This window comes from Colossoma macropomum, unplaced genomic scaffold, assembly GCF_904425465.1.
Source record: "Colossoma macropomum unplaced genomic scaffold, Colossoma_macropomum, whole genome shotgun sequence".
Taxonomy (NCBI): domain Eukaryota; kingdom Metazoa; phylum Chordata; class Actinopteri; order Characiformes; family Serrasalmidae; genus Colossoma; species Colossoma macropomum.
In genome coordinates this window covers 4,327,997-4,355,930 of record NW_023494798.1, presented here as the reverse complement: position 1 = coordinate 4,355,930, position 27,934 = coordinate 4,327,997, and the positions used below count along the sequence as shown (strand labels likewise).

The window sequence follows — 27,934 nt, the reverse complement described above, 5'->3', positions numbered from 1 at the left end:
ACAGGCTAAATTGCCCCTAGGTGTGTGTGTGTGTGTGAATGTATATGTCTGTCTGTATGTCTGTCTGCCCTGCGATGGACTGGTGATCTGTCCAGGGTGTATCCCGCCTTCCACCCAATGACTGCAGGGATAGGCTCCAGCTCCCCCCAGTGACCCAGAAGGATAAGCGGCTTAGAAGATGTGTGTATGTATATATGTATACAAGCACCGTATTTTTACAACCTTGAGGCACCTAGGAACCAATCACAATCCAATTGAAAGAGTCTGAGAGGAGATGCAACCTCTGAGCAGAAAGTGTTCTCCACTTCAATAAGAGTGAATCCATCATAACTGCAACGTGATATATGTATATATGTATATATATATATATATATGTATATATATATATGTATATATACATGTATATATTAAAATATATATACCACTACTACTATTAAAAACATAACTGGATCTCGACAGTGGTAATTTGAGCTGTGTTTTATGTCTGTGAGATAAATTTTCAGTACTAGACTCACTTTTTGTCGGCCTGTCAGTAAAAGCGAAGCTCGTCCTAAAAGCGGAACTCTAAAACAGGAGCTTTGAGACACGTCAGCCGAAGCGGCCGGAGCTGTTTGCCTGACGCACCGGCTCAGGCGCTGCGCTTCCTCGTCTGTGGACGGTGAAACTTGCAGTCAGGAGCGGATTAGAGGGTATTTACACATTAAACACCGGACACTTCACACTCAGCACTGGACATCTAACGGCACTGGACAGTAGACAGTCTCTTTCTCCTGTTTATGTACTGTAAGCGCTCGTTACTGCGTTAGTTGCTGACATTGCATGTGGTGTGTCATCATGACAGGTACTCACGGACACAGATCCTGATGTTCACTCTCATTCTCTAGTTTTCTCTCTCTCTCTCTCTCTCTCTCTCTGATATTCTCCTTCTTTTCCCTCACTGCTCCTCTTGTTCTCTATGATGGTCTCTTTCTAATATTCCCTCTAGGACTCTCTTATTTTCTCCTATAGTCTCGCATTCTGCTCTTCTCTGTCTGAGATTCTCCTCATTGTCACTCTTTCTAGGTCTTTATGTCTGATACTCTTATATTTCTTTGTTTGTTGTATGTTATTATGTTGAAATAGAGTTTCAGTCCCTTGTAAAGAGTTTCAGTGCTCCGGTCATTTGGTCCACCTGCGCTGCACTGCTGTCACATCTTCTCTTCCACCTGAGTCACAGTATTATCTGATGATGTTAGCCTCTTATTCTCCAGGGTATATTTTGGTTTGTCTGTCTGAATTCACATGACCAAATCGTAAGGCAAATGATTCAGTAACTGCATGAAATAAATTTACATTTTTATTTTATTTATTTATATTTTGTGTAAAAGCTCCCCTCAAATTAACAGAACATGTGTTTTATGATCACACATATTGCAATGCTTACAATGTATTGCTGAAAGCAAAAAATCTTAGACGCTCTTTGTATTTTTTTATAAAAATGATTTTTACAGAGCTGATCACTGAAGAGACGCCATCTGTTTATAGTTTATAGCCCAGATTTATGGAAAAATGGGTCGACTTTCAGTAGACAAAAACTTGAGTTCAGCTTCTTTTATTATAAGGGTTTAAAATTACATCACCCATCTATTTGACTGGAAAGAAGACAGTAACAGTTCTCATATGACCCCCACCTTTGAATGTAGCTTAGGAAATGTGAAAGTTATGAAGAATATGACACAGTGTGTTTTGGGAGCACCGGTGGTCTCAAGGAGTTGAAGAGGTTTAATGAAGTCTTTCAGATTTATTGCACCAGAAAAAACAAAACTGGTGGGTCGGCTTCAAGACTGCAGCTAGAAAACACTGCATTAATACTTTGTTTAATTTTGTTTGTTAAATTTTTCAAAACTTTTGCATAATTCATTCGTTGAGATGTCACAGTCATTCAGAGTGGTTCAATGTGGAATAGTTAATTGTAGAGAAACTTACTAACTTGAATTTCCTTACAGTGGTGGTGATAGAAACCAGGGATCACAGTGTCTACAAAAATATTAACATTTTTTACTGTCCAGAATAACCGGTGGAACTAGATGTGTCTTCTTTATGTGTGTTTTATGTCGCTGGTGTCGGAAGAAAACCAAAATGGTAACTTTACAGGAAAAGGAAAAAAACTGACTTTACTTGTAATGTAAGTCATTGGAACCAGACATCTTCTTTTAGTCCATTCATCATGAAATGTATGTACAATGTAAAGGGTAACAAGTATTTTCAAATTATGTAAAAAACTGAAAAACATCAAAAATGGAGATACAAGGTTTTCTTCCGACAACAGCGACATGTAATGTTGATAATGATGAAATAATGATGAAATAGTCATAAGTAGTGGTATTAGTGGTTTACCTGGGCTGATACTTTGCTTTAGAGCACCCTGCATGTACCTCGCTGCCATGAATCGATGTTTAAAAGTGATGTATTAGGCCAAGACTTTATCATAAAACTATCATACAACAACGTCTCTGGCATTGAGCAGCATATTCATAGCCATTTCATGCGATAGCTTTCAGTGAGGGAGCTTTTAGAGACATTAAATTCTTACATCCCTAATATTTGTTGCTTTGATTTGTTTATTAAGTTAAAAATATTTCTACATGTCATTTACAGAGGGCGAGACAAAAAAAGGGATTATATCAAAGATCTGTAAATCATTACAACATGAATCTAAGGATAACAACATGGAGGTCAGAGAAAAATGGGAGCTGGAAGCAAACGTTATAATAACAGATGAAAAGTGGGAGGAAGCATCCAAAGCAGGGCGTAAACTAACTAGTAGCCCAACATGGAGGGAATTTGACTGGAAAGTAAAGATGAGATATTTTAACAGCCCTATTACTTCAAAATACAGCAGTACATCTGAGCTGTGCTGGAGAGATCGTGGGCTGGTGGGGGGCTTCACACATATATTTTGGGATTTGCCCAAAACGTTTAGAATTTTGGTAGAGTGTTCAAAACGAGATCAAAAGGATTCTAGGGGTTACTCTTACTTTAGATCCAGCACTTTGCATATTGGGTATACTCCCTGATAATATGACAGACGGAGACTTAGCCTACTTAGTAAGAACTTTTAATAGCAAAGAAAATGATAACCACTTCCTGGTTAAAGCCACAGCCCCCCAGCATAGCATAATGCTACAAAGAAGGGGTAAAGAGGGTCTTTATTATGGAGAAAATCACAGCAAAACTACAGCTAAGAACAGGTTTTTTAAAAGATGGTCGCCGTTACTACAGGCAATGCCAGAACTCTTGTCACCTCGTTTTCCTTAGTGTTCATTTTACTTATTTTATGTTTCTTTCTTTTTATTATTTCTCTTCCTTTATGACAGATTAGCTTACAAGATGTTTTGAACAGATATGAAAAGAATTAGATGTATATCTTTGATGTATATGTCTGTGTTTTGTGTATTATGTACAATGTGTGTTGAATAAAAAATCAGTAAAAAAATAAATAAATAAATAAATATATATATATATATATCGATCTATAGTAGTCGTCAGATCGAAAATGATCTTAAAAATAGTGCAACTAAACTATTCAATACAGAAAAGGTGCCTAGTGTTGATAATATTTTACAGTACTGTATTGAAATTGCTTCACCTTTACTTTACACTAGTGCTCAGTCACACTCACACTTGCTGCCTATACATTATCAATAAGGACCTCACTGACCTTTCCTTTCTACTTAAAACACATTGGATTCATTCACGTGACAGACTTCATGCTGATGTGACCTGTTCTTCCAGGTCTGTCGCGGGCACAGCTGGTTTGATGCCCAGCGAGCTACCATGGAGCTGTCCGAGTCCATAAGGCACGCGAACGGGAGGCAGAGGAAGCCTGTGGTGGTCACTGCGGACATGAGCGACCGGGAGGCCAAGATGTCCGACCAGGAAACGGTAGACGAGGAGGAGGCCCTGATTCGAAGCTCGGACGGCGAGGACGGACACCCCAGAGTGCGCAACGGTATCCGAGGAGAACTGGGCAATGTGTCCCTGCTCCTCTTCCTCTACGTCCTCCAGGGCATTCCTTTAGGACTGGCCGGCAGCATCCCTTTGATCATGCAGAGCAAGAACGTCAGCTACAAAGACCAGGCCTACTTCAGCTTCGTCTTCTGGCCCTTCAGCCTGAAGCTGCTGTGGGCGCCGCTGGTGGACTCGCTTTATGTCCAGCGGTTCGGCCGCAGGAAGTCCTGGCTGGTGCCCACTCAGTACCTGCTGGGGCTCTTCATGCTGGGGCTGTCGTTCACCGTGGACTCTCTCCTTAATGCGGATGGACCTAGGGGGCCGGACGTGGTCACCCTGACTGCCGTCTTCTTCATGCTGGCTTTTCTGGCGGCCACGCAGGACATTGCGGTAGATGGCTGGGCTCTGACCATGCTGTCCAGGGAGAATGTAGGATACGCTTCTACGTGTAACTCCGTGGGTCAGACGGCCGGCTACTTCCTGGGGAACGTGCTGTTTCTGGCCCTGGAGTCGGCTGATTTCTGCAACAAGTACCTGAGGTTTGAGCCGCAGGAAAAGGGCATCGTCACACTGTCCGGTATGAAAGTGATATTTTTACCTGGTTTAACATTTAATGTGACGTCAGCTTTGGTAAACTAGGTGCTCCAGTTCTGTTTGATGTCCAAAGTTTAAAAGTAAAGTTTAAAAGCCCAAAAGTAATGGACGTCTACTGTACACACCTAAAATATGGTTCTTCAAGAGTTCTTTAGTAAAGAAAATGGTTCCATATGGAACCATGAACACTCAAAGAACCCTTTACATCATGATTGTGTTTTATATGGTTCTAAATAGAACCTTTTGGAAAGTGTTAGGGTTCTTCTATTGTTACAAGCTTGACATCGAAACAATAGAAGGACACTTTTTGGCGCTATATAGAACCCTTTTCAAAAAAGTTCCATATAGGACCATCCACAGCACATTCTCCATCAGTCTGGAAAATTCACCATGCAAAGAACCCTTCAAAAGGTTCTTTGAGTGTTCATGATTCTGTGTAGAACCAGTTTCTCTACTAAAGAACCCTTGAAGAACCATCATTTTGAAGAGTGTACGATGTACGAATTCACCCTTTATTTATAGTTGAAACGGTCATTAAGTACAAGTTATTCATTTAAAAGTAAATTACAAGCATCAGCCTCTAAATATGATGTCACGATGTTCTGAACGTGGCACATTCGCTGTTTAGACCGACTCTGGTTTGCACCACATTTTGTATAATATAACAATAAAAAATTAAATAAATAAACAGCATAAAAAGCAAAAATGTGATGCAGTCTAAAAGATGCAAAAGCAAAAAACATACATATAAAGAAAAAAATGTTTTTATAGTGTATTGATATAATATATTGATATATCGACGTGTTTGTTCACAAGCTTCAGAAATATATTTATAATACTGTGCAAAAGTCAAAGGCCTCTTTTCTTTTGTTTCATCTCCAGTCGAAGTGACCAATAAGTACAAGTATCAAATTCATTTTTTATTGTCAGGAAAAAATGAGAAAACACACCTTTAGCAGAAAATTACGATAATTAATTTTAATGTCAGGTTTTTTCAGTGTTTACTATGTCCACCGTTTCCTTTATCAGAGCTCTCTCTTCCTCTCTCTCTCTCTTTCTCTCTCTCTCTCTCTCTGTCTGTCTCTCACCGTTTCTCTCTCTCCGCTTCACTCTCCCTCTCTGTCTGTCTGTCTTTCTCTCTCTCTCTGCCTGTATGTCTGTCTGTCTCGCTCTCTGTCCGTCTGTCTCTCTGTCTCTCTCTCTCTCTCTCTCTCTCTCTCTCTCTCTCTCTCTCTCTCTCTCTCTCTCTCTCTGTCTGTCTGTCTGTCTCTGTCTCTCTCTCTATATTGATATTAATATATTGATGTGTTCACAAACTTCAGAAATATGATTTATAATACTGCACCAAAAGGCCCCTTTTTGTTTCCTCTCCAGTCAAAGTGACCAGTAAGTACAAGTAATTTTTCAAAAAATAATTAAATTATTTTTTCAAATTAATTAATTAAAATTCCTTTTTTATTGTCAGGAAAAAAAGGAGAAAACACACCTTTACCAGAAAATTACAATAATTAAATATAATGTCAGGTTATTTATTATTTATTATGTCCACCGTTTCCTTCATCAGAGCTTCCATTCTTTTCAGAAGACTTGCTTTCAGTTTTTCTTTTTTCCCACATCATGCAGTTGGTTCCATTTTCTGTTTGTTTTGATTCACGTAATTGCAAACAAATGCAATAATATGGCTTTTTTACTCATTGTCTGTTAGTAGAAATGTTATAGAAATGACAGAGTATAGTTCAGTACTCAAATTTAAACTGACCCTTTCAAATGAGCCTTATTTTCATAGTCATTTATTATTTTCATGATCTTTTATTAGAATAATGTTGATGCTACCTTTAAAGTGCTAATCAATATCTTTTACATGCCTTAGACTTCTTGTTTTTCTGGGGGATCGTGTTTATGGTGTCCACTACCCTGGTGGCCATTATTAAGAAGGAAAACAGCAAACAGCAGCGCTCCAAGAGGAGGCCGAAAGAGGAGACCCAGGGCGTTTTGGGAGACCTATAAGCTCCTGTTCTCCATCATTAAGATGCCTGCCGTCTTCACCTTCTGCTGCCTGCTTCTGACATCAAAGGTAGATACTGTGGAAGCAAAGCCCTAAATCAGGGCTGTGCACATCTAGTTCTGGAGGGATGCTGCCCAGCACAGCTTTGGTAACTCCCCTAGTCAAGTATACCCACTAAACCTGGCAGTGAACAGATTAGTTGAACCAGGTGTGTTGAGGAGGGAGATCACTCCGGTCTTGGACACAGGCCTCCAGGAACGGAGTTAAACACCCCTGTAATGCTTCATTTTATGCAGTTTGGCTGAGGCTATTGGGGCATCAACATTGGTGACTTGAGCCAACTAAACGCCAAAAATGAACAGCTGGATGAGTTTCTGGTGTTATGTGTTGGTTTAATGCACTCATATTGGCAACCCAATTTATCTTAAAAGAATAGCTGAATTAAATTAAATAAAGCGTTTCCTTTGAAACCCCGTTTAAACTCTGGCACCATTAGCTGTCAGATGTTTTGCATTCGCTTGTTTTTCCTGTGTACTCCAATGCAAATATCTCTGTTTCACTTGCTTCTCTCTGGTTCTTCTGGTCTTTCAGTTTAGGCTTTATTAGTGTAACTGCTTTTCATGTAATATTGGCAAAGCAACTGCAAGATAAGTCAGTGTAGTACTACTGATAGTGTAGTACTGATAGGAGCACCAAAGCATGTAAAACAATAGAAACTCAGTACACAGAACAGCAGTCATTTTGTGTGTGTGTCTCTCTCTCTCTCTGTTTCTCTCTCTCTCTCTTTCTCTCTCTCACTTTATCTCTCTCTTTATCCTTTATCTACTTCTCTCTCTCTCTCTTTCTCTCTTTATCTCTCTCTCTTTCTCTCTTTATCCTTTATCTACTTCTCTTTCTCTTTATCTATCTACCTCTCTTTATCTACTTCTTTCTCTCTCTCTCTTTTTCTCTCTCTCTTTATCCTTTATCTACTTCTCTCTCTCTTTCTCTCTTTCTCTTTCTATCTCTCTCTCTCTCTCTCTCTTTCTTTCTCTCTTTATCCTTTATCTACTTCTCTCTCTCTCTCTCTCTCTCTCTTTCTTTCTCTCTTTATCCTTTATCTACCTCTCTCTCTCTCTCTCTCTCTCTCTCTCTCTCTCTCTCTCTCAGATCGGCTTTTGTGCAGCAGATGCAGTGACAGGGCTGAAGCTGGTGGAGGCCGGTGTGCCCAAAGCTGAGCTGGCTCTGCTGGCCGTGCCCATGGTGCCCCTTCAGATCCTGCTGCCACTGGTTATCAGTAAATACACAGCTGGACCTCGACCGCTTGACATCTTCTACAAGGCCTTTCCTTTCAGGTAACATGCTAGGAAAATTAATATTTTCCAGAGGTAGTGGAAGTTTAATGGTCTCAGTGAACTATTTGGAAAATGTTTAAACTGACAAAAACACCAGTCGACCTCTAAAAGTACAGAAACTTATTTTGTATAAAAAAGGGTTTTTTGTGAATATTAATAATAATAACTTACCTTTTCTAATGACTGTCATGCCTCGTTTGGTTAAATATTTATTCACAGCACATTTAGATCTTCTACTTTGAGCAACCTATGGATAGTAAATCAGCATCATTCATATGTTTTGTCTGTTAGAGAACTTATTTTAACACATTATGAATAGTTTGTTCGCCCAGTCGTATAGATTTCTTCTGTTGCAGCAGTACACAGTACAGTAAAGTGCAAAACAGGAGCAAAAGTATTGCCATACACTATTTACAGATGCATAAATAGAAGAAGCAAAGATAAATAATAAAATCTACTAAAACAATAATAAAAAATCTAATGTGCAGTAAAAAAAGAAGTAGTAAAATCACATAAATACTATGCAGTTGACAATGCAGTGGTGCTTGTCCCCTCCAGTGCATGAATCCAGTGTACTGTAAATGATATCCTGTGTTAACAGTTGTGCACTATGAACTATTTTTGGACAAATACACAAACTGGTAATGCATACTAATATGAGTAGAGAGATATAATGAAATGTAATGTCCAGCTGGTGCCCAGTGAGTCTGTCCTGTCAGTATACAATAATCCCAGCACAGTGATGAGGTGTTGGTACAAACGATCTCCTGTACCTTTCCTTACTATATAACCTACTACTCATAAAACCTAGTAGTACATTTGAATATCTGAAAACATGATGGCCTTAAGGTTAATAATAATAATAATAATAATAATAATAATAATATTGTTTTTGTTATTATTATTATGATTAAGTTCAATGTATGTAGCGCCTTTCTCAAACCCAAGGACGCATTTCAAAAAGATCAGAAAATAACAAAACACATAATCATTGATAAATAAAACAACACAGAACACACACAGCTCTACATTTCCAACAGCTAGTGAGGGAGATTACAATGACCACAGTATAGAGTCCCAAAAGAGTCTTTTGCCATGGGGAAAGTCTCATTATGGGCATCACACAGGCAGCCAGCCCAGGAAGCCTCGAAGACCGAAAATGTCCTTAGTCACAAAGGGGGAGCATTTCCCTGCAGCTGAACACCACCAGTCCAGTCCAGGCAGCCTCACAGCTGCAGTGCAGCGTCACCTGAGTGGCCGACCCAGGCAGCCACGTAACTGTGATGTAGTGTCGCTTAGGCAGCCTCTTAGCCGGGGTGTAGCACTGCTCATACAGCCAAACACCACCGGTCCAGGCAGCTCCACAGCCGCAGAGCAGCATCAACCAAGCAGCCGGCCCAGCAGCCACGTATCTGAGATGTACTGTCGATCAGGTCCCCGGTCCAGGCAGCCTTGTAGCCACAATACAGCGTCACTCAAGCAGCTGGTCCAGGCTGCGTCATAGCTAGCATCACCCAAACAGCCAGTCCAGAAAGTCTCTGAGCCACGGGTGGAAAATCACTCTCAGCTGCTGTCTCGGTGGAATGATGGCAAACTCCTCAGCCAGCAGGGAAACATCAAAACATACACACAAACAATAAAGTGGCAGCCATGTTGCACCAGCGTACTTACAATGGAACGGACACGCGCACACATCTCCATAGCATCCTTATAGCAGTATTCTAGCAAGTTCTCCACAAGGGGGCACTATTAGCAGGCTGAAAGTTCTTTATTATAGGACGCTATTTGCAGTCTGAAGGTTCTCCAAATTGGGCCACTACTTGTAGGCTGAAGGTTCTCCACAGTAGGATGATACACGCAGGCTAGAGGTCTCCACAAGAAGAAGCTATTAGCAATCTGAGTGTTCTCAACAAGGGGGTCTTCTAGCAGGCTTATGGTTCTCCACAGTGGGGCACTATTATCAGATTCTGCACAATGGGGTGCTGATAGCGCTCAAGTAGGTTTTGGTGCTTCATTAGAGTGGTGCTTTGCATCAGTGACCTTATGTGTCCTTGTTTATGGTTGTTCCAGGTTGCTGATTGGTTTGGAGTATGCTCTGCTGGTGTGGTGGACTCCCAGTGTGAAGCATGATGAGGGCTTCCCTATGTATTACTACGCTGTGGTGCTGCTCAGCTATGCTGTACATCAGGTGAGCCTGCGTACAATATCTGTCACACTGCCAGGCGTTAGATTAGGCACTGGAGAGACGCTCTGGGACTTTTGGTTAATGTGAATGGTAAGAAAAAATATATGAATAATTCTTAATACAAATTTCATGCAGTGCATTTAATGATTCAGTGTGATAGGCAGCTCCTAGAACGCTAATCCACTCCCTTTCTAATGTTCCATGACCGTTCTTTTTTTTTTTGGTGCTGGACATTTATATAATTGCCAGTTTTCACAATCATGCAAGTATGTTTTCAGTCTTTCCTGCTGTTTAATGCTACATGAATTAGACCATTATGCCTTTATGTAGACTAGATTACTGTAATCTAGTAATTCCAAAGCTATTTAATTGCAGAGGTTGCTATCTTAGATTGCAGAGCCAGATAAAATCGTCACTGCTGAGATGGCTAAATCAAGCTTGTCTTCATACACTAGATATTTTATGAAATTGATGGCTTTGTGTAACTGTCATGTTTACTGGTGGTTGTTAAATGAGCTCAAAAGACACCCAGCTAAATAGATGCAGATACTGTTATATATAAATACACTGATCAGGCATAACATTATGACCACCTCCTTGTTTCTACGCTCATTGTCCATTTTATCAGCTCCACTTACTATATAGGTGCACTTTGTAGTTCTACAGTTACAGACTGTAGTCCATCTGTTTCTCTGCATACTTTGTTAGCCCCCTTTTACCCTGTTCTTCAGTGGCCAGGACCCCCATGGACCCTCACAGAGCAGGTACTATTTGGGTGGTGGATCATTCTCAGCACTGCAGTAACACTGAAATGGTGGTGGTGTGTTAGTGTGTGTTGTGCTGGTACGAGTGGATCAGACACAGCAGTGCTGCTGGAGTTTTTAAACACTGTGTCCACTCACTGACCACTCTATTAGACACTCCTACCCTGTCGGTCCACCTTGTAGATGTAAAGTCAGAAACGATAGCTCATCTGCTGCTGCACAGTTTGTGTTGGTCATCCTCTAGTCCTTCATCAGTGGTCACAGGTCGCTGCCCACAGGACGCTGTTGACTGGATATTTTTGGTTGGTGGACTATTCTCAGTCCAGCAGTGACACTGAGGTGTTAAAAACTCCAGCAGCACTGCTGTGTCTGATCCACTCAGACCAGCGCAACACACACTAACACACCACCACCATGTCAGTGTTACTGCAGTGCTGAGAATGATCCACCACCCAAACAGTACCTGCTCTGTGAGGGTCCATGGGGGTCCTGACCACTGAAGAACAGGGTAAAAGGGGGCTAACAAAGTATCAGAGAAACAGATGGACTACAGTCTGTAACTGTAGAACTACAAAGTGCACCTATATAGTAAGTGGAGCTGATAAAATGGACAGTGAGTGTAGAAACAAGGAGGTGGTCATAACGTTATGCCTGATCGGTGTATATTGAAAATTAGTTTTAATCATATTTCTAAGTCAGTGCTAACTCCATATCACACAGTAATACACTGTTTTGAAATAAAGGTTTGTTCATCAAGGTACAAACAACATAAATGATCCCTCAAAGGTACTACAGTGGTTTTAAGGTCTGATTGTGAACCTTAAATCAGTTTTTCCAGATGAAAAGTTCGTATTTGTACCTTTTCATAACTGAATGATTTAAAACAGAACAGTAAAATAAAGGCCTGGAGACGAGACGGGGTGTGTGGAGTCAGTACAACTTAGAGAATATAATTTTATGGTACAGTTATGTTTCCTGACTAAAGGTACTGAAATGTACTTTTGAGGGTTCCACCCCAGTGACAGTTTCATACCTTTATTTCTGAGAGTGTAAAAGCGTGAAAGATAACACCTGGATGTTACTCCCACTGATGTTTATCGCTGGGAGGAGCAAATCTGAGCAAAAGACTTAGATGTATGCAGATGAATACTGATTCAAGTAATAGATTTCTAAGGAACTATTTAGGCTGAATAGGCTAAACAGCACATTATATGTCAAATAGGAAGCCTTTTATATTCAGCCATTAGCTGCACGACTCCCTGTCTTAGATTTAGAGCACTATTAGGGCACAGAAGCCATAGTGTCATTCACTATCTAGGCAGCGGGAAACCATTTACGATTCAGCTGTAGTCTTTTAAAGCTAAACATAGCATATACAAAAGCTAAAAATATTAAATTCTATATTAGATGCTGTAAATTTCTTTTTCTTGTAAATTTTCTTTTATTTCTGCCTTGTTTCAATACATTTAGCACCTTGTTGATCTTATGTCTTCTCTGTTTGTCCACCAGGTGGCACTGTACAGCATGTATGTGGCCTGCATGGCTTTCCACGCTAAGGTGAGCGACCCAGTGATAGGCGGTACATACATGACTCTGCTGAACACGGTGACGAACCTGGGGGGGAACTGGCCTCCACAATGGCCCTGTGGCTGGTGGACCCCCTCACCTCTGAAGAGTGTCGGGGAGCGGCCAGCCAAACCTGTGGCTCTGTCGAAGAAGCTGGGGTAAGCTGACCATCATCTCCACACTACTAAGGATTTGCCATGCAGCTCACAGTGCGTATATTGTGTAATCACAGTGAAACAGCACCTTTAGCCCTGCATGGCCAACACATTTTCATATATCTGCCTATTTGACCTATAGCAGTTTAGCCCTGCCCATTTATTTTGAAGTTATACACCAATCAGGCATAACGTTATGACCACCTCCTTGTTTCTACACTCATTGTCCATTTTATCAGCTCCACTTACTATATAGGTGCACTTTGTAGTTCTACAGTTACAGACTGTAGTCCATCTGTTTCTCTGCATACTTTGTTAGCCCCCTTTTACCCCGTTCTTCAGTGGTCAGGACCCCCATGGACCCACACAGAGCAGGTACTATTTGGGTGGTGGCTCATTCTCAGCACTGCAGTAACACTGACGTGGTGGTGTGTTAGTGTGTGTTGTGCTGGTCTGAGTGGATCAGGCTGGAGTTTTAAACACCTCAGTGTCACTGCTGGACTGAGAATAGTCCACCAACCAAAAATATCCAGCCAACAGCGTCCTGTGGGCAGCCCTGTGACACTGATGAAGGACTAGAGGATGACCAACACGAAACTGTGCAGCAGCAGATGAGCTATCGTCTCTGACTTTACATCTAAAAGGTGGACCAATGACGCAGGTGCGTCTGATAGAGTGGACAGTGAGTGGACACAGTATTTAAAAACTCCAGCAGCACTGCTGTGTCTGATCCACTCAGACCAGCGCAACACGCACTAACACACCACCACCACATCAGTGTTACTGCAGTGCTGAGAATGACCCACCACCCAAATAGTACCTGCTCTGTGGGGGTCCATGGGGGTCCTGACCACTGAAGAACAGGGTAAAAGGGGGCTAACAAAGTATCAGAGAAACAGATGGACTACAGTCTGTAACTGTAGAACTACAAAGTGCACCTATATAGTAAGTGGAGCTGATAAAATGGACAATGAGCGTAGAAACAAGGAGGTGGTCGTAATGTTATGCCTGATCAGTGTATGGATTGGTTGAGCCTGGGCTGCTTTTTTGAACGAGGCATGATAGATCAGCCAGTAAAAACTTAGCCTGTATCAAGGAAAATAGAGTTTTCTTTCTGTTTTTTCATTTTATTTATTTATTATTTGGAAGTAAAAGACTTTAGTATATGAAGTTTTAAAATGCTCCATTCAGTCCTTCATCCATACAGTCCATATATGGAGACTAAGCTCAGTTTAAGGTCATTGGGCCTCATTCACCAACCGTTCCCCACCTACGCAGTTTTTACGACGATTCTGACATGCAGCGATGTTTTCTTTGTTATCTGGGATTTGTTCTTAGATAAGATCAGAATCTACACCTCTCAAGAGCACAAAGCTGTGAACAGTTCTGTGGTGTAAGAACACGTCATGAATCTAACGCAGGCTTTTTCTTAGGACCTTTCTCAAGAAGAAATTTGAGAAGAAATTAGGAAGATATTGGTGAATGAAGCCCTTTGTCAATTGGAACAGAGGTCATTTACATATGTCAGTGTTAAAGGTACAAACAAAAACAGCCAGTTTTAATCTAAGGGATAAGCCAAGGTTGAAAAAATGGGCGTGTAAAAATGAATTATGACTGTTTTCGGTACGTAAACAAAGCTGCACAGATGTCATAAAGTGGTATTAGGATAAAGTGGAAATCCTCCCTCAGCAATGCTTCTATTGCCCTTAATTAATGAGAACCAGTAGGGGCCGAACAGCTGTGTGGAAATGAGGTCATTATAATCAACCTTCACTTTTTCATTCATTGTTATCCACATTATCTTGGTTTTCCTTTGTTAGACTGTGTAAACAGGGCAGGTGGAATTCGTTTGTCTTGTTTTAACCCAGCATTATGAAAGTTGCCACTTTTAAATATGGTACGCATAGAACGGATGAATTCAGGAACTCGGACTGACTCTCCCGTTCTTATTCATTCTCTTTCCACAGCTGTGTGTTAAAGAAGGCGGCGCGTGTGTGACGGCGCTGGACGGTTACTACGTGGAGTCTGTGGTGTGCGTGGTCATTGGGTTGTGCTGGTGGCTATTCTTGGGGAAGAAAATGAAACGGTTGCAAGAAGAGAGCCCATCAGCGTGGCACTGCAGGGTCCCCAAATAACATAACGCTGCCGGACACCATGAGCACAAAGCCTCGGACTCGAAAAGGAACAGTTGAAATGCTAACACTGTTAAAAATGAATGAATGAAAGCTGACGGGGGACTGATTAGGGTGATAGGATGTGCATTATGCTAACTATCCCCCACTGGCCTGCACTGCACTCATCATTAGCAGTGTTGGCATTTCTGAATGATGTATCACTTACACTGGCACACGTTTCCTTTTCAGGACACTCAATGCCTTCCCATATTTCTCACACTCGTAATTTTCTTTTCAGACTTCGGTCCAGCTGCTGGGCCGAGAGCTCTGATAAAGGACTTTTAACCTTTGTGCGGTTTGCGGATTAAGCAGTACGATTTTCCGTACTGGTAGGTCTTTACTGTGGCTTCTCCCTCTCCATTTCACCATGTACACGATTTCAAACTGGAGAAAAGGGCATACGTTTAATTCATTGTAGTTTGTGGTTCTGTACTGTATCGGCAGGATTCGAAATGGCTTTGCCATCTTGTCTTCTGCTCTGAATATCTAGGCTTACTTGAGTTCCCTGTGCCTTGTTGGTTTTTGCTTTGTTTTGTTTGCAGTTCATAGATTGAAAAATATTCCCGATGTTTGTTCTGAAGCAGGAGAGTAGAACATTTTCAACATCAGTCTCATTTGTTTTATTGCTATGTTCATTTTTCCTGCACCAAAGCAAAAGGGAAGTTTCTCGACAGGACAGCTATTTGTATTCTGAACCAAATGTGGGATGACAATAGATTCTGTTCTATTCTGCTGCCTGAAGATACGTTACAGCAGACTCCCTAATTGACCCCCATTGTGCGTCATACTTTATGTAGGAATACTGAGTTTGCCAGTGCATTGGATATCGTTTGGCATCCACAGGTTATTCTGGAGTAACAGTGACCATTTAATATATACACACACACACTGATCAGGCATAACATAATGACCCCCTCCTTGTTTCTACGCTCATTGTCCATTTTATCAGCTCCACTTACTATATAGGTGCACTTTGTAGTTCTACAGTTACAGACTGTAGTCCATCTGTTTCTCTGATACTTTGTTAGCCCCCTTTTACCCTGTTCTTCAGTGCAGTAACACTGACGTGGTGGTGGTGTGTTAGTGTGTGTTGTGCTGGTACGAGTGGATCAGACACAGCAGTGCTGCTGGAGTTTTTAAACACTGTGTCCACTCACTGTCCACTCTGTTAGACACTCCTACCTTGTCAGTGCACCTTGTAGATATAAAGTCAGAGATGATAGCTCATCTGCTGCTGCACAGTTCATGTTGGTCATCCTCTAGTCCTTCATAGTGGTCACAGGATGCTGCCCACAGGATGCTGCTGGTGGATATTTTTGGTTGGTGGACTATTCTCAGTCCAGCAGTGACACTGAGGTGTTTAAAAACTCCAGCAGCGCTGCTGTGTCTGATCCACTCAGACCAGCACAACACACACTAACACACCACCACCACATCAGTGTTACTGCAGTGCTGAGAATGATCCACCACCCAAACAGTACCTGCTCTGTGCGGGTTCATGGGGGTCCTGACCACTGAAGAACAGGGTAAAAGGGGGCTAACAAAGTATGCAGAGAAACGGATGGACTACAGTCTGTAACTGTAGAACTACAAAGTGCACCTATATAGTAAGTGGAGCTGATAAAATGGACAATGAGCGTAGAAACAAGGAGGTGGTCATAATGTTATGCCTGATCAGTGTATATATAAGGGGTTGCACCACACAGATGAGATCATGCCAAGTGTTCTCCTTTTATTAGTGATCTTGCTGTTTTTTTAAGTGACTAAGGATCAGGGATACTCAAAAATGATCTGGGATTGACCTGTCATGCCTGAAATGGCTCATATCTCCTGCCTTTATTTTGTCTCTATATGTTTTCTTGCCAGTATGTTGGGTGCAAGTTAGATGCGTGTGACTGAATTCACGATGCCAGCTACCTACAGCGTCTTTACTGAAGGAAATGTCGTTGTTTGTCTGATTACTGATCCAGTTTCATATTTTTTTTCAGCAATTCTTCCCATCTGCCTGATACGTTTTGGTGAAATATGTTCATTGCGGCCACTTTTATATCTAGCTGATGTCATAGTGAGTCACCAGCACTTTGGAGAGTACACCCAGGATAATGATATTTCACTGGAAAAAAATACAGCCATGTATAAGATGCCTATTTAATGTCTTCTTTACCTCGGTTATGCATTTTTCTGTTCAAGTGCATTTGGAAAGTCCATGGTCGTCGTGTTTGTGGGTGAACAGTTCTGTGGGGGGAGGGCCGCACTTGTAACGCGGCTGCACTTGAGTTGTAAATACCTTTTGAATTGTTCTGAGGAACATTTTTAGCTGCATTCCCAAAGTGTAACGTTAAATGAAGAAACGACATATCTTATATGTGATTAAAAGAAGATTCTGCAACACTGCATGTTGTTTTCTGTTCGATAACCTGCAATACGGAAAGAAACGCCTTTCTGTTTTTTGGGCTACGGCGCTTACCGTCTCTGAGGGGGCGGGGCTTAGTTTGTAGTTTTTCGTACTGTAAACAATATGCCGGACTCGGGTGCTGATAAAAAGGAGAAAGACGAGCAACAGCAGTCGTTAAATATCGTTACAGTGGTGTCAAAGTTTGCGGACGAGAACCTGACTCTAGTACGGGTAGGTGTTTCATTTAGAGTGACCTCAGTAACCGACAAAAACAGTGAGCAGTGACGAAGCTAAAGTCAGCGTCTTATTCGAATTGAGCCGTTCCACCTTAAATGGGGCAGCAGACGCATTCTGGCGCATGAGGCTTGATGCGCCAGAACGTAGCTGCTGCAGCATTTAAGGTGGAACGGAAAAGTTCGAATAAGAAGCTAACTTCAGCCTCGTAGACCAGCGTGTTAAATGCTGTAAATAGCAGACTGAACGTGTTAGTTATGCTTCCAAAGTCTTCATTACTTTATAGAATGATTTTTTTTCTTTATAAAATGTGCTTTAAGCCATGGTGTGAATAAAATAGATAGATAGATAGATAGATAGATAGATAGATAGATAGATAGATGCTTCATTGATCCCGAAATTTAGCAGTCACACAACACAGGACAGTTATGATAATAAGAGTGATACAATATAAAAAAGAAGAATATATACAAAACTACCTACAGGCATATATACAACTAGAAATATACATTTCAGGTAGCTAGCCTTGAGCAGAAATGAGGCTGACGTTATTTTCTAGCTTATAATTTTCCCTTCCACCTTAAATGCTGCAGCAGCCGTTCAATTTTGTAGCATGATCGTGTAACTTGCGGCGCCATTTAAGGTGGAACGGAAAATTAGAATTTAAAAAAAGGGAATTTAAACTTGAATTTGAGCATAAACCATCCATATCAGCTCATGTCCACTTCTTGTTTTTTATAGACACTTGTACGCTCTCTTCTTTTCCTTTGGAGGTAACAACACTTGTCTTCTTCCTGCAGAACATCAGCACAGGGCTGGCAGTGGCTGGAGTACTTATCATAGCAAGAAGCATCAGACTGGTATCACTGCACTTCTGGACTTACTATTCTACTTCTTTACAGCCTAATAGTGATTTATATCACCCCAAGTCAATACATAACAAGATGGACTGTGTGGCTTATCTGTTATGGAAGGAGGGTGATGATCCAGGGTAGTGCAGAACTTAAAAGGACACTATGGCCTAAATGAATAATGTCACCATTGCTTCATCTGCTGTAGACATGCCCACTCAGCTGCTACACAGTGGCACTATAGTCCAGAGTGTGAGATTTTCCTGTTTAAAAACTATAAAAACCCATTTCTGATGATGTGTCTTTAAGGTGGGAGGATCTTTTTGTGGTGAATACATGAAAGTGGGCTGTTTGAATTTTTTTCCCACTAGCTGGCAAACGCAAAGGAGGCTATATAGCTAATGTGACTGCTAGGAAGCTGAATATCACATCTGCATTTATACAACATGTTGCATGCTGGGAATTGTAGTGAGAAAACAGTGATGGATGAAAACACTCAAAAGGATGCAGAATTGTGTGTTCTGTTAAACTGAGTCAGGAATGCAACGCTGGGCTACAGAATAACGTTAAAATGACAAATAACATTCATTTGCAGAAGCCACAGTTTCACATGTGCAGTTTTAGGGCATAATGTGGCTTAAGATTTGGGCCCGACAGCATAATGTGTAACATACGCCGATCAGGCATAACATTATGACCACCTCCTTGTTTCTACACTCATTGTCCATTTTATCAGCTCCACTTACTATATAGGTGCACTTTGTAGTTCTACAGTTACAGACTGTAGTTCATCTGTTTCTCTGCATACTTTGTTAGCCCCCTTTTACCCTGTTCTTCAGTGGTCAGGACCCCCATGGACCCTCACAGAACAGGTACTATTTGGGTGGTGGATCATTCTCAGCACTGCAGTAACACTGATGTGGTGGTGGTGTGTTAGTGTGTGTTGTGCTGGCACAAGTGGATCAGACACAGCAGTGCTGCTGTATAGGCTCACTGGTTTGGATAGTAAAAAATGACCATATTTGCACTGTAACAGTCATGACCCCTGGTTCCAATCACCACCACTGTAAAGAAATCAGTCAGTAAGTTTCTCTCTAATGAACCATTTCACATCAAATCGCTCAGAATGACTTTGGTTACGTCTCAACCACTAAATGAATAGTGCAGAAATTTTGAAAATTTAGTGAAATTCCTCTTTAACCCTAAATGTAACCAATAGAGGGCGCCAATCTGAAACCACAGCCCTGGAACTGCAGGACAAGGACTGCTGGCTCTCCTGGTCTGAAGACAGACAATGTTGACCATTAGTTAATCAAGACCTTTGTAGGCTGAATCAGGAGTTTAGAGCAGTAAACTGGGCAGTGCTTGTGGACAGGAGGTGGACAGTTTAGTTAAAATGTTGTGTTTTCAAGCAAGTTATTTTATTACTTGAATGTAAGAGGTTGAATGAATGAATGAATGAATGAATGAATGAACGAATTGTTCTTTCTTCCTTTTGCTTCTCAGATCACTAAATTCAGCTCTCCGTCTGAAATCCCAGCCCGCTTCATCGAGAGAAGCATCAGTATCAGAGGCAGAGTGAGGAGCGTAACAGAAAAGGGCCTTGAAGTGGAACACATCCCAATTTATGTCCCCTTGGTGTCTCCCCTGCTGACTAAACGTAAGAGCTCAGACGCCCCCCTCCTTCACCCTAAACCTCCAAACAAAAGCCCACCATGCCCACCTCAGACAGACCCAATTAATCACTCGTCATTAAGCCAGCAAATTCACTTTGCAGCTGTCAGAGACCACCACGTTCATCTGAACAGCTGCCCGCAATTATGAATTAATCCTCATTGTGTATCCCAGTCTTTTGGGATTGCAAACACAAAGGTCTGTCTCTCCAACTGTCTCTCTGCAGGCTGACGGGTTGTTTGGATATTTTTTTCCATGTTCTCTCATCATTTCACCTCTCGACGAAGTCGATGTCTCAGCTTGTTGAATCTCTTTTCTTAATCGGGCTTTTATTTTCTCTCAGTGAAGCGAGAGAAGTTGTTCTGATGAGACAGACGGCACTCGCACTTATCCCCCTCTCCTAATTCAATTGGATGGTTTGAATAGTAAACATTTGCACGTTTTACAAGATTTAGTTTCGGTCCACTTTGATGAAATATCCCGGTAAAGCAGTTAGTGGAGAGAGAAGCGCCCGATGATTGAATTACAGGCCAGCCGGACCACGAAAGTGGGTTTAAATGATTCGAATAAGCTTTCCTCAGCTCTATATAAACCAGAGATCAGCTTTTATTGCCAACTGAAGTGAAGATAAAAGGATTATGGCTTTCATTCTGAATTGATGGCCACATCTGACTATGTGTGTATTGTGTGTGTATTCCATATGGCTGTGGCTTAGGTTTTGTCCTCTCTGCTTGTTCATCAGCCGTCTCGGAATAGGAGTTTTTATTTAGACCTATGATTGTCTGCTCTCTACTATGCCCACAGTTGTGTATATTTGTGTAGGGAGCGCTAGAAACTGATTCAAATCACTCTTTCTCAGAGAAGATACAGTACCGGTCAACACTTTGGACACATCTAATGACAGAAGGGGTTTTCTTATGTTCACTATATATAATGCGGTCCACAAACATTGGCACCCCTGGTAAAAATTGGTAAAACAAGCTGCAAACAGGATGCTTTATTGCTTATTCATTCAAAATATAAACAGAAACCTAATGTTTATATGAAGTACAATGACTGAATGAAAAAAAACTTTATCATGAAATAAGTACTTATCTCAAATCTGCATGTGCCACAATTGTTGGCACCCTTTCACTTAATTTCTCTTGATAACAGCTCAGAGTCTTCTCCTGTGATGCTTAATAAGACTGGAGAACTTATGGAAATGAATCTGAATCCATTCTTCTATGCAGAACCTCTCCAGATCCTTCAGATTCTGAGGTCCATGCTTGTGGACTCTCCTCTTCAGCTCATCCCACAGGTTTTCAGTTGGGTTTAGGTCAGGAGACAGGGGGTAGCCCTGGCAAAATCTTGATTTTGTGGTCAGTGAACCATTTTTGTGTTGATTTTGAGCTGCTTTACTTTTGTGCACTTTATCAGCACTTTAGCTCTTCCGTCCTTCCCGATTTAGAGCTGTGTCCTCCCAACAAAAGGTGTTCCCAAAGATCTCTCTGACATTATGTTCCCCTTTCAAACAGACACTAAGGCCCAGTCCCATTTCTTATTTTTACCCCTGCCCCTTGTTTTCGAGTGTTACCTTGTACCTTGTTACGTGGTAGTGGTTAAAATCTTCCTTGCGAAATGGGACCCTCAAATAAAAAGAGCATTACTTCATTAACAGGCTACTATTACAGTACTCTGTAGGCAACCTGGCCTGTCTTCAGTGACAGCAGAGGAGGGTAAAGTTCAGCTCCTCACTGCTGGGCTTTAGTTACATTTAGGGCATCATATGACTTCAAAGAGGGGGGGGCAATTACTTATTATTATTCATTACCACCCCTAATTCTTCAGTGATAGGAAGCTGAAGTCAGCTATTCGCCAGCTTCTTGTTCAGATTTTCTCGTTCCACCTTAAATGGTGCAGCAGTTACATTCTGGCACTTCAGGCATCAGAACTGCTGGACTATTTAGGGTGGAACTGGAAATTTTGCTAGCTAGGTACAGAGACATTAGCATACTGCAAGTGATTTTTTAATGCTTGTTATGAAGAAAACGACCATAATACATTGAAACGACATTAAGATAAGAAAATATAATGATTATTTTAATTTTTTTAGCAGAGAAAATTCTCAATTCGTGCATTTCTTTGGTCGTTTGTGCAGCCATCTTTTTCTTTTTTTCTCATAACGCGTGTCTCTGAAAAACCTCTGTTTGGAGGGCCATGTAGCCCCAACACTTCGCCCTACCCCTCCATCTCAACAAGAATCGGAACATCCTACCCCTAGAAGTATACATGCAAAACGGAGGGCTAAGGGGTGAAATGAGTTGGGCTTAACATTCATACAAGCAAGTACGCAAACTCACCTTACGTTTTTCTCTTGCTAAAGGTGATATTAGTGGACAAGGACCACAATAGGACCCTGCTAGTAGTGGCATAGTAGCAGTACTACTTGCATAAGAAAAATTAAAAATTAAAATTAAGTGGAAAAACAGGAGTTTTCAAAACTGGAGTTCGAAAAATTCATAAAAGCTACATAGATAATAAACTCCTAACAACCACCTGCAAGACCTTTTAGACCAGCAAAACTGCCCCCATCAGATAAACAGCACATAAAGCTTTTGTCCTTGAGAGAGAGGAGAAAATCAAGCTGCTTCAGATCTGAAAACATCCACAGCCATCCTTCCACTGTGAGAAGAGTCAACGCTGGATCTGAAAGGATGTGTAGGTGTTAAGAATTTGTTACTGAGAAAAGAAAAAAGAAGCTGGACGTCTGAAATGTGGAGTGAAGTTTTATGGGATTACTTGAATCGTACAAAAGCCGAAAATGCAACCAACTTCCAAGACTGAACTTTGCAGGTAAATATATGCCTACAGTTTTTTTTTTAGCAGAAAGCAAGTCTCCTGAAAGGAATGGAAGCTGTACTGAGGTACTGTATACTGAAAAATGTAGTTCTGTTTTTGTTTCAGAAACAAATTTCACAACTTTTATATCGTAAGCCTTTTGATCAAAACGCTACATAGATTCATTCAGGTGTGTCCAAACTTTTGACTGGTTTGGTCTTCTTTCTCTGAGGCATGTGACACTAGTTTTTGTCTCATTGTGTCAGGATAATGTCATCCTTAATAATCTTACCCACATAAAGACTCAGACCACAGTAAAAACATCTGTCCTCTGGAAGCCTTTTGAAGAGAGACAGCTTTGAGCCCTGCTTGTTTTTACCCATCGTAAAGGCACTTTGAAATGCACTCATGTTGAACCTGGTTTTAAAGGGTCACTGGACAGAGGTGACTCAACTAGCTGACTCTTCTCTTGCCCCCCTGACAGGTCAGCCTGTGGCCCCCCTGGATGTGCGTCTGGCCGGGGTGGAGCTGACCCCGCAGGGCTGGGACTGGCTCTCCGAGCGGCTCAGGCCGCCCCAGACGGTGTGGCTCCGGCTCATCAGCCGTCAGGACCAGAGCCTGCACTGCCTGGTGTCGGTCAGCAGGGTAGGTCAGATAGCAGAGAGCCACAGGTCAGATCACACCATGAAATGGGCATGCTTGACCGAGGATAGACTTTTAACCCCCCTGTAGGTCCTCCGTGATGTATATGCTTTGAGACGCGGATGTCATTGCTGTTATTTTGATAGTTAAAGAATGTAATGTAGCAACATTGAAAATTTGTTGATTTTAATTTAGTTTTGTCACAAACTGTAATTTTGAGTAACAAAATTTACAAATAGGAATATAAATAATGTGCCAGTTCTCATTTATTGTTATACTGATGAAACAAATCAGTCAAAATTCCTTACTGATCCAAATGCCGTTCTGAATATTTTCACACGCTCAGAAACTTTCACAGTGCATCCAACAGTAAAGGCAGCATGGAGCTTCTTTGACATAATGATAGAAAACACAGTAGCACACAGAATGACTTGGATTTGATGAAAGGTTTCCTTGTTTTTGGAAAGAAAAAACATTTTTGTCATGGATAAATGGAGACTCAAACTTTGGATATATATCGGACATATCAGACATATATTGGACATATATCATCACTGTCCAAAGAAAAACGTCCATTTTTGTCCATATTTATTTTTCTGCATCATTTGAACACGGCAGTCCTTCTTTACATTGTTTGAAAATTTCATGATGAATGGACCAATAGAAATGCACCAAAAATCACTTATACACACACACACACATATATAAATATATATATATACACACACACATAAAATAGCAACCACCTGGGATACTATAGCAGTAGCTTCATTAAGCGAACTTAACGTTCAGAAACTTTCCCCTTCTGGTTCATTATGTAACATATTATGTAATTGTGTTATGTATTTTCTTATAAGTACTGATTGGCAATAATATATATATAAGTAATCTTTCGGAAAGTGCAATGTATAAGCATGTATTTTAATGTTTTTTTTTCTTCTTCAAGAGAAGACATATTTCATACATTTCTGCTTTCCGAAAGATTACTTGTTAGCCAACCTGCTTTACAACATGAAGTTGTTACTAAATAAATCCTGAATAAAAAGCCTCAGTACATAACACATCTGAGATTTTAAGGTGTTAAATGCTAGCAAATAAATGTTTTTTATACATTAGATTAACCTTACATAATTATTAAAATGTAATTTCTAAAGCAAGTGTAACTACCTGGTTACTTTCAGTTTACATTTTGTTTCAATGGCTACATGTCTGAACATTTTCTGTATGTTTTAATGTCAAAAACCTGGCAAAAATTAGAAAAGATTTCACACAACAATAACTACAATAACGTCACATCTAATCATAATAAAATATCTTCTACTTACAAAACATGGTATGGATTAAGAGTTTAGAGAACTTTTTACAGAGTCTGCTTGCTCGCTACCATTGGTGATAAGTGCAGCTTGTAAGGGTAAATAATTACAGTGTTTTTGTCAAAAGAAAGAAAAATGTAATGTTGTAATTACTGTTGTGTTGTTTCACTCTTTCTGTCTGCAGGGTTCCCTGTTTAACACATGTGTGAATGAGGAGGTCCTGCGCTTAGGTCTGGGCAGGACCGCCCCTCTCCAAGGCCTGGACCCTCACTCTCGACTCTACTTGAAGCTCCACAGACGGCTGCTGAAGTCCGAGCTGAAGGCCGAGAGGAAGGGGGAAGGCCTTTGGAAAGAGGAGAGTCTGAGAGAGCGGCTCACTCGGGCCCTCAGCAACAACATGGTGGTTAAAACCGTGAAGAGAGTGTTGAAATGGATGTCAGGGGTGAAGGATCGGTGAAGCTGCCCTGGCCACCTGGGACATCAGTGTTGGATGAACTCCTTGTTTATTTTTGTATTTTATGATAAATATTTTGGTTGGTGGTTAGGCCAATTGGAAATGCTGAATTGCCCCTAGGTGTGAATGTGTGTGTGATTGTATATGTATGTCTGTCTGTCTGCCCTGCGATGGACTGGCGACCTGTCCAGGGTGTATCCTGCCTTCCGCCCAATGACAGCTGGGATAGGCTCCAGCACCCCACCGCGACCCTGAAGGATAAGCGGTTTAGATGATGTATGTATGTATGTATGTATGTATGTATTTTGGTTGTATGGTCAGTTCCTCCAGCACCACCACACACATTAATCGGCCACTTTATTAGAAACCCCTTACCTGGTGACTCCACCTTTCTGGTGTTCACTTAGAGACTGACTGCAGTCTATCTCCATGTCCAGTTTGTGTTCGCTGTCCTCTAGCTCTTCATCAGTGGTCAGTTTCTAACCGCAAAGCCACTCTGCATTCATACTAGCACCACACACACAACCATGTCAGTGTCACTGCTGTGCTAAGAATGGACCACCACCTAAAGAATATCTGGCCAGCAGTGGTCCTTTGGTCATATTGGGGTAGAGAGCAGCTAATTGTGCAGCAAAAGTTATGATACAGATAAAAATAAAATATAAAACGTGCCATAACCTTTACACATTTTGTGTTTTCTTTTCCCCATATATTAAATTCATCAAATTAATAGTAATAGTGCATCAAATTGTGCCTCTCTGTAGAGAATGTGTACTTGTTTTCACCCAGAACATGCAGTTTTAACAAGTGGCACTGCATACGACTGTATATAGTGGACCTAGGTGAACTTCATAAAGTGGCCAGAAACACTGGTTTCTAATAAAAGTGGACAGTGAGTGTTCTTGTTAATCATTATAGTCCCTCTAATGGGTAAAAGCAATATTGGCTACATTCGAGTAAAATAGATATTGTGAATTCTGGCCTCTTTTCCACTGTAAGACCAAACAATTCAGAGCACATAAAGTTACCGTTACAGTAGCATTTACACATGAACACGGTTAGACATGGAACCATGCTCAGCGGTTAGCTAAGCGTACTCAGGGCCTCAGAACCGTTTGGTGGGATGATGCAGTGACGTTGTATTCGCTGATTGGTTCTACGTTTATGTCGGTATTGTTCCGCCACATCAAAAATTAATAATTAAAGCTCAGTTCGCTTACGGAGTCACCAAATTATCTAAAGCAGTGCATTATTGTCAATCCACTGTTCAGTAAATGTCAAACTACAAGTAACATCTGTTAAATGTTAAACAGCTCTGCTTGCTATGAAAGAGGAGTTAGTTAGCATTAGGTTAGCTAGCATGCTGCCAGCTCTTCCCACCACAGAACAGGTTCAGTTCTGACTAACAGAAGCAACTGACACAAGTTTAGAAGATGATGATCTGAGACAATACAAGCTCATATCCCCACATCTGAGAAAGCAAAGTCAAATGACAGGCTAAGGGTTCCATTCATTGCAGTACAGGCTTGGTTCCAGCTAACTGATGCTCAAATAACACCCATTTAGAGAATAAAGACTCTGGTAACACAAAATCGAGTGACTGGTGTTTGAGCGAAAGGCAGAATCAAACATGTTCTGTGGCGTTTAGCCTGTTAGCCGTTGCTGAGCCACAGCACTGCTGTTTTAGGAGAGAGGAGCTATTTAGCATTAAGTTAGCTAGCAGGTTCCAGCTAACTGTTGCTCAAACAACACTTATTTAGAGAATAAAGACTCGAAGAGCACAAAATTGAGTGACTGGTGTTGGAGTGAAAGCTGGAATCAAACATGTTCTGTGGTGTTTAGCCTGTTACTAGGAGAGAGCAGCTATTTAGCATTAGGTTAGCAGCTTCCAGCTAATTGATGCTCAAATAACACCCATTTAGAGAATAAAGACTCTGGGAACACAAAATCGAGTGACTGGTGTTGGGAGTAAAAGCTGGAATCAAACATGTTCTGTGGTGTTTAGCCTGTTAGCTGTTGCTGAGCCACTCGTGTGAGTAATTTACTTCTGGTTTAGATTTAGCAGCACAGCAGATGAAAAAAGAAGTCCGCACCAGAGTGGAACTGCACGTTATGGCCTTGAGAACTTTTTGGTTCTGCAGTGGAAAAAGAGCCCTATAGTGTTTTTTAGCCATTTCTAGGGAACGACATCTGCATTCGGTTAGCCAGTGAAAGCATGTAGTCTAGCATTTGATGAATCCTCTTAGTGTACCCCAAAAATGAAAGGCTAGAAGCAGTCCAAGCAAGCACTATGATGTTCTACTTAAAAGATTCGGTTCAACTCTGACAGTTCGCCTTAAGGGAACTCTTCCATCGCCTTCCTCTTCTTGAGTGTGCTTTGATGCACCCAGCTCTTGTCAAGTCTGGATCTGTTGGTTTTCACACATGCCTGCATATACAGTCCGTCCCCACAGTTCACAGCGGCACGCGAGGCTTCTTAAGATGTATTTTCAAACCCGGATCCGTCTCGTAATTGCATGCATCCTTGGAGTTTGTCAGCATAATCCTGATGACTGAGAGGGTTTTTGCTTGCTTCTCTCCATCTACTCATATCCCACAATCCTGGTTCCTTTTTCCCTGGAGAAGGAGGGGGGTGGGGGCATATTGTCCCTATGACAAAGCTGATGGGGGTCTTCTGGTGCACCCCTGGGGACAATAGGGAAAGGGCAGGGGGGGTGCTATTGCCATAGAAACGCCAAATCCAGAAGACAAAGTGCACTGAAAAACCTGGTACCTTCTCATGGT

The 27,934-nt window shown here is 41.3% G+C and overlaps 2 protein-coding genes across 2 annotated transcripts; both read left to right on the top strand.

Moving 5' to 3' along the window:
* The first annotated feature begins 621 nt into the window (after positions 1-621).
* slc33a1 (solute carrier family 33 member 1) lies at positions 622-15,711 on the top strand. Its single transcript, XM_036585529.1, is given in 9 exon segments — positions 622-783; positions 3,775-4,567; positions 6,455-6,579; positions 6,581-6,658; positions 7,739-7,923; positions 9,994-10,111; positions 12,382-12,502; positions 12,505-12,596; positions 14,561-15,711. Coding segments are annotated over 8 exon segments (1,638 nt in total). The 5' UTR covers positions 622-783; positions 3,775-3,816; the 3' UTR covers positions 14,729-15,711.
* Positions 15,712-16,384: 673 nt separating this feature from the next.
* Positions 16,385-25,277, top strand: c18h3orf33 (c18h3orf33 homolog (H. sapiens)). Its single transcript, XM_036585592.1, has 5 exons — positions 16,385-17,393; positions 18,197-18,256; positions 19,754-19,907; positions 23,226-23,386; positions 24,881-25,277. The coding sequence occupies exons 1-5, from the start codon at positions 17,286-17,288 to the stop codon at positions 25,151-25,153; spliced, it is 756 nt and encodes a 251-aa protein (XP_036441485.1). The 5' UTR covers positions 16,385-17,285; the 3' UTR covers positions 25,154-25,277.
* Positions 25,278-27,934: the final 2,657 nt, after the last annotated feature.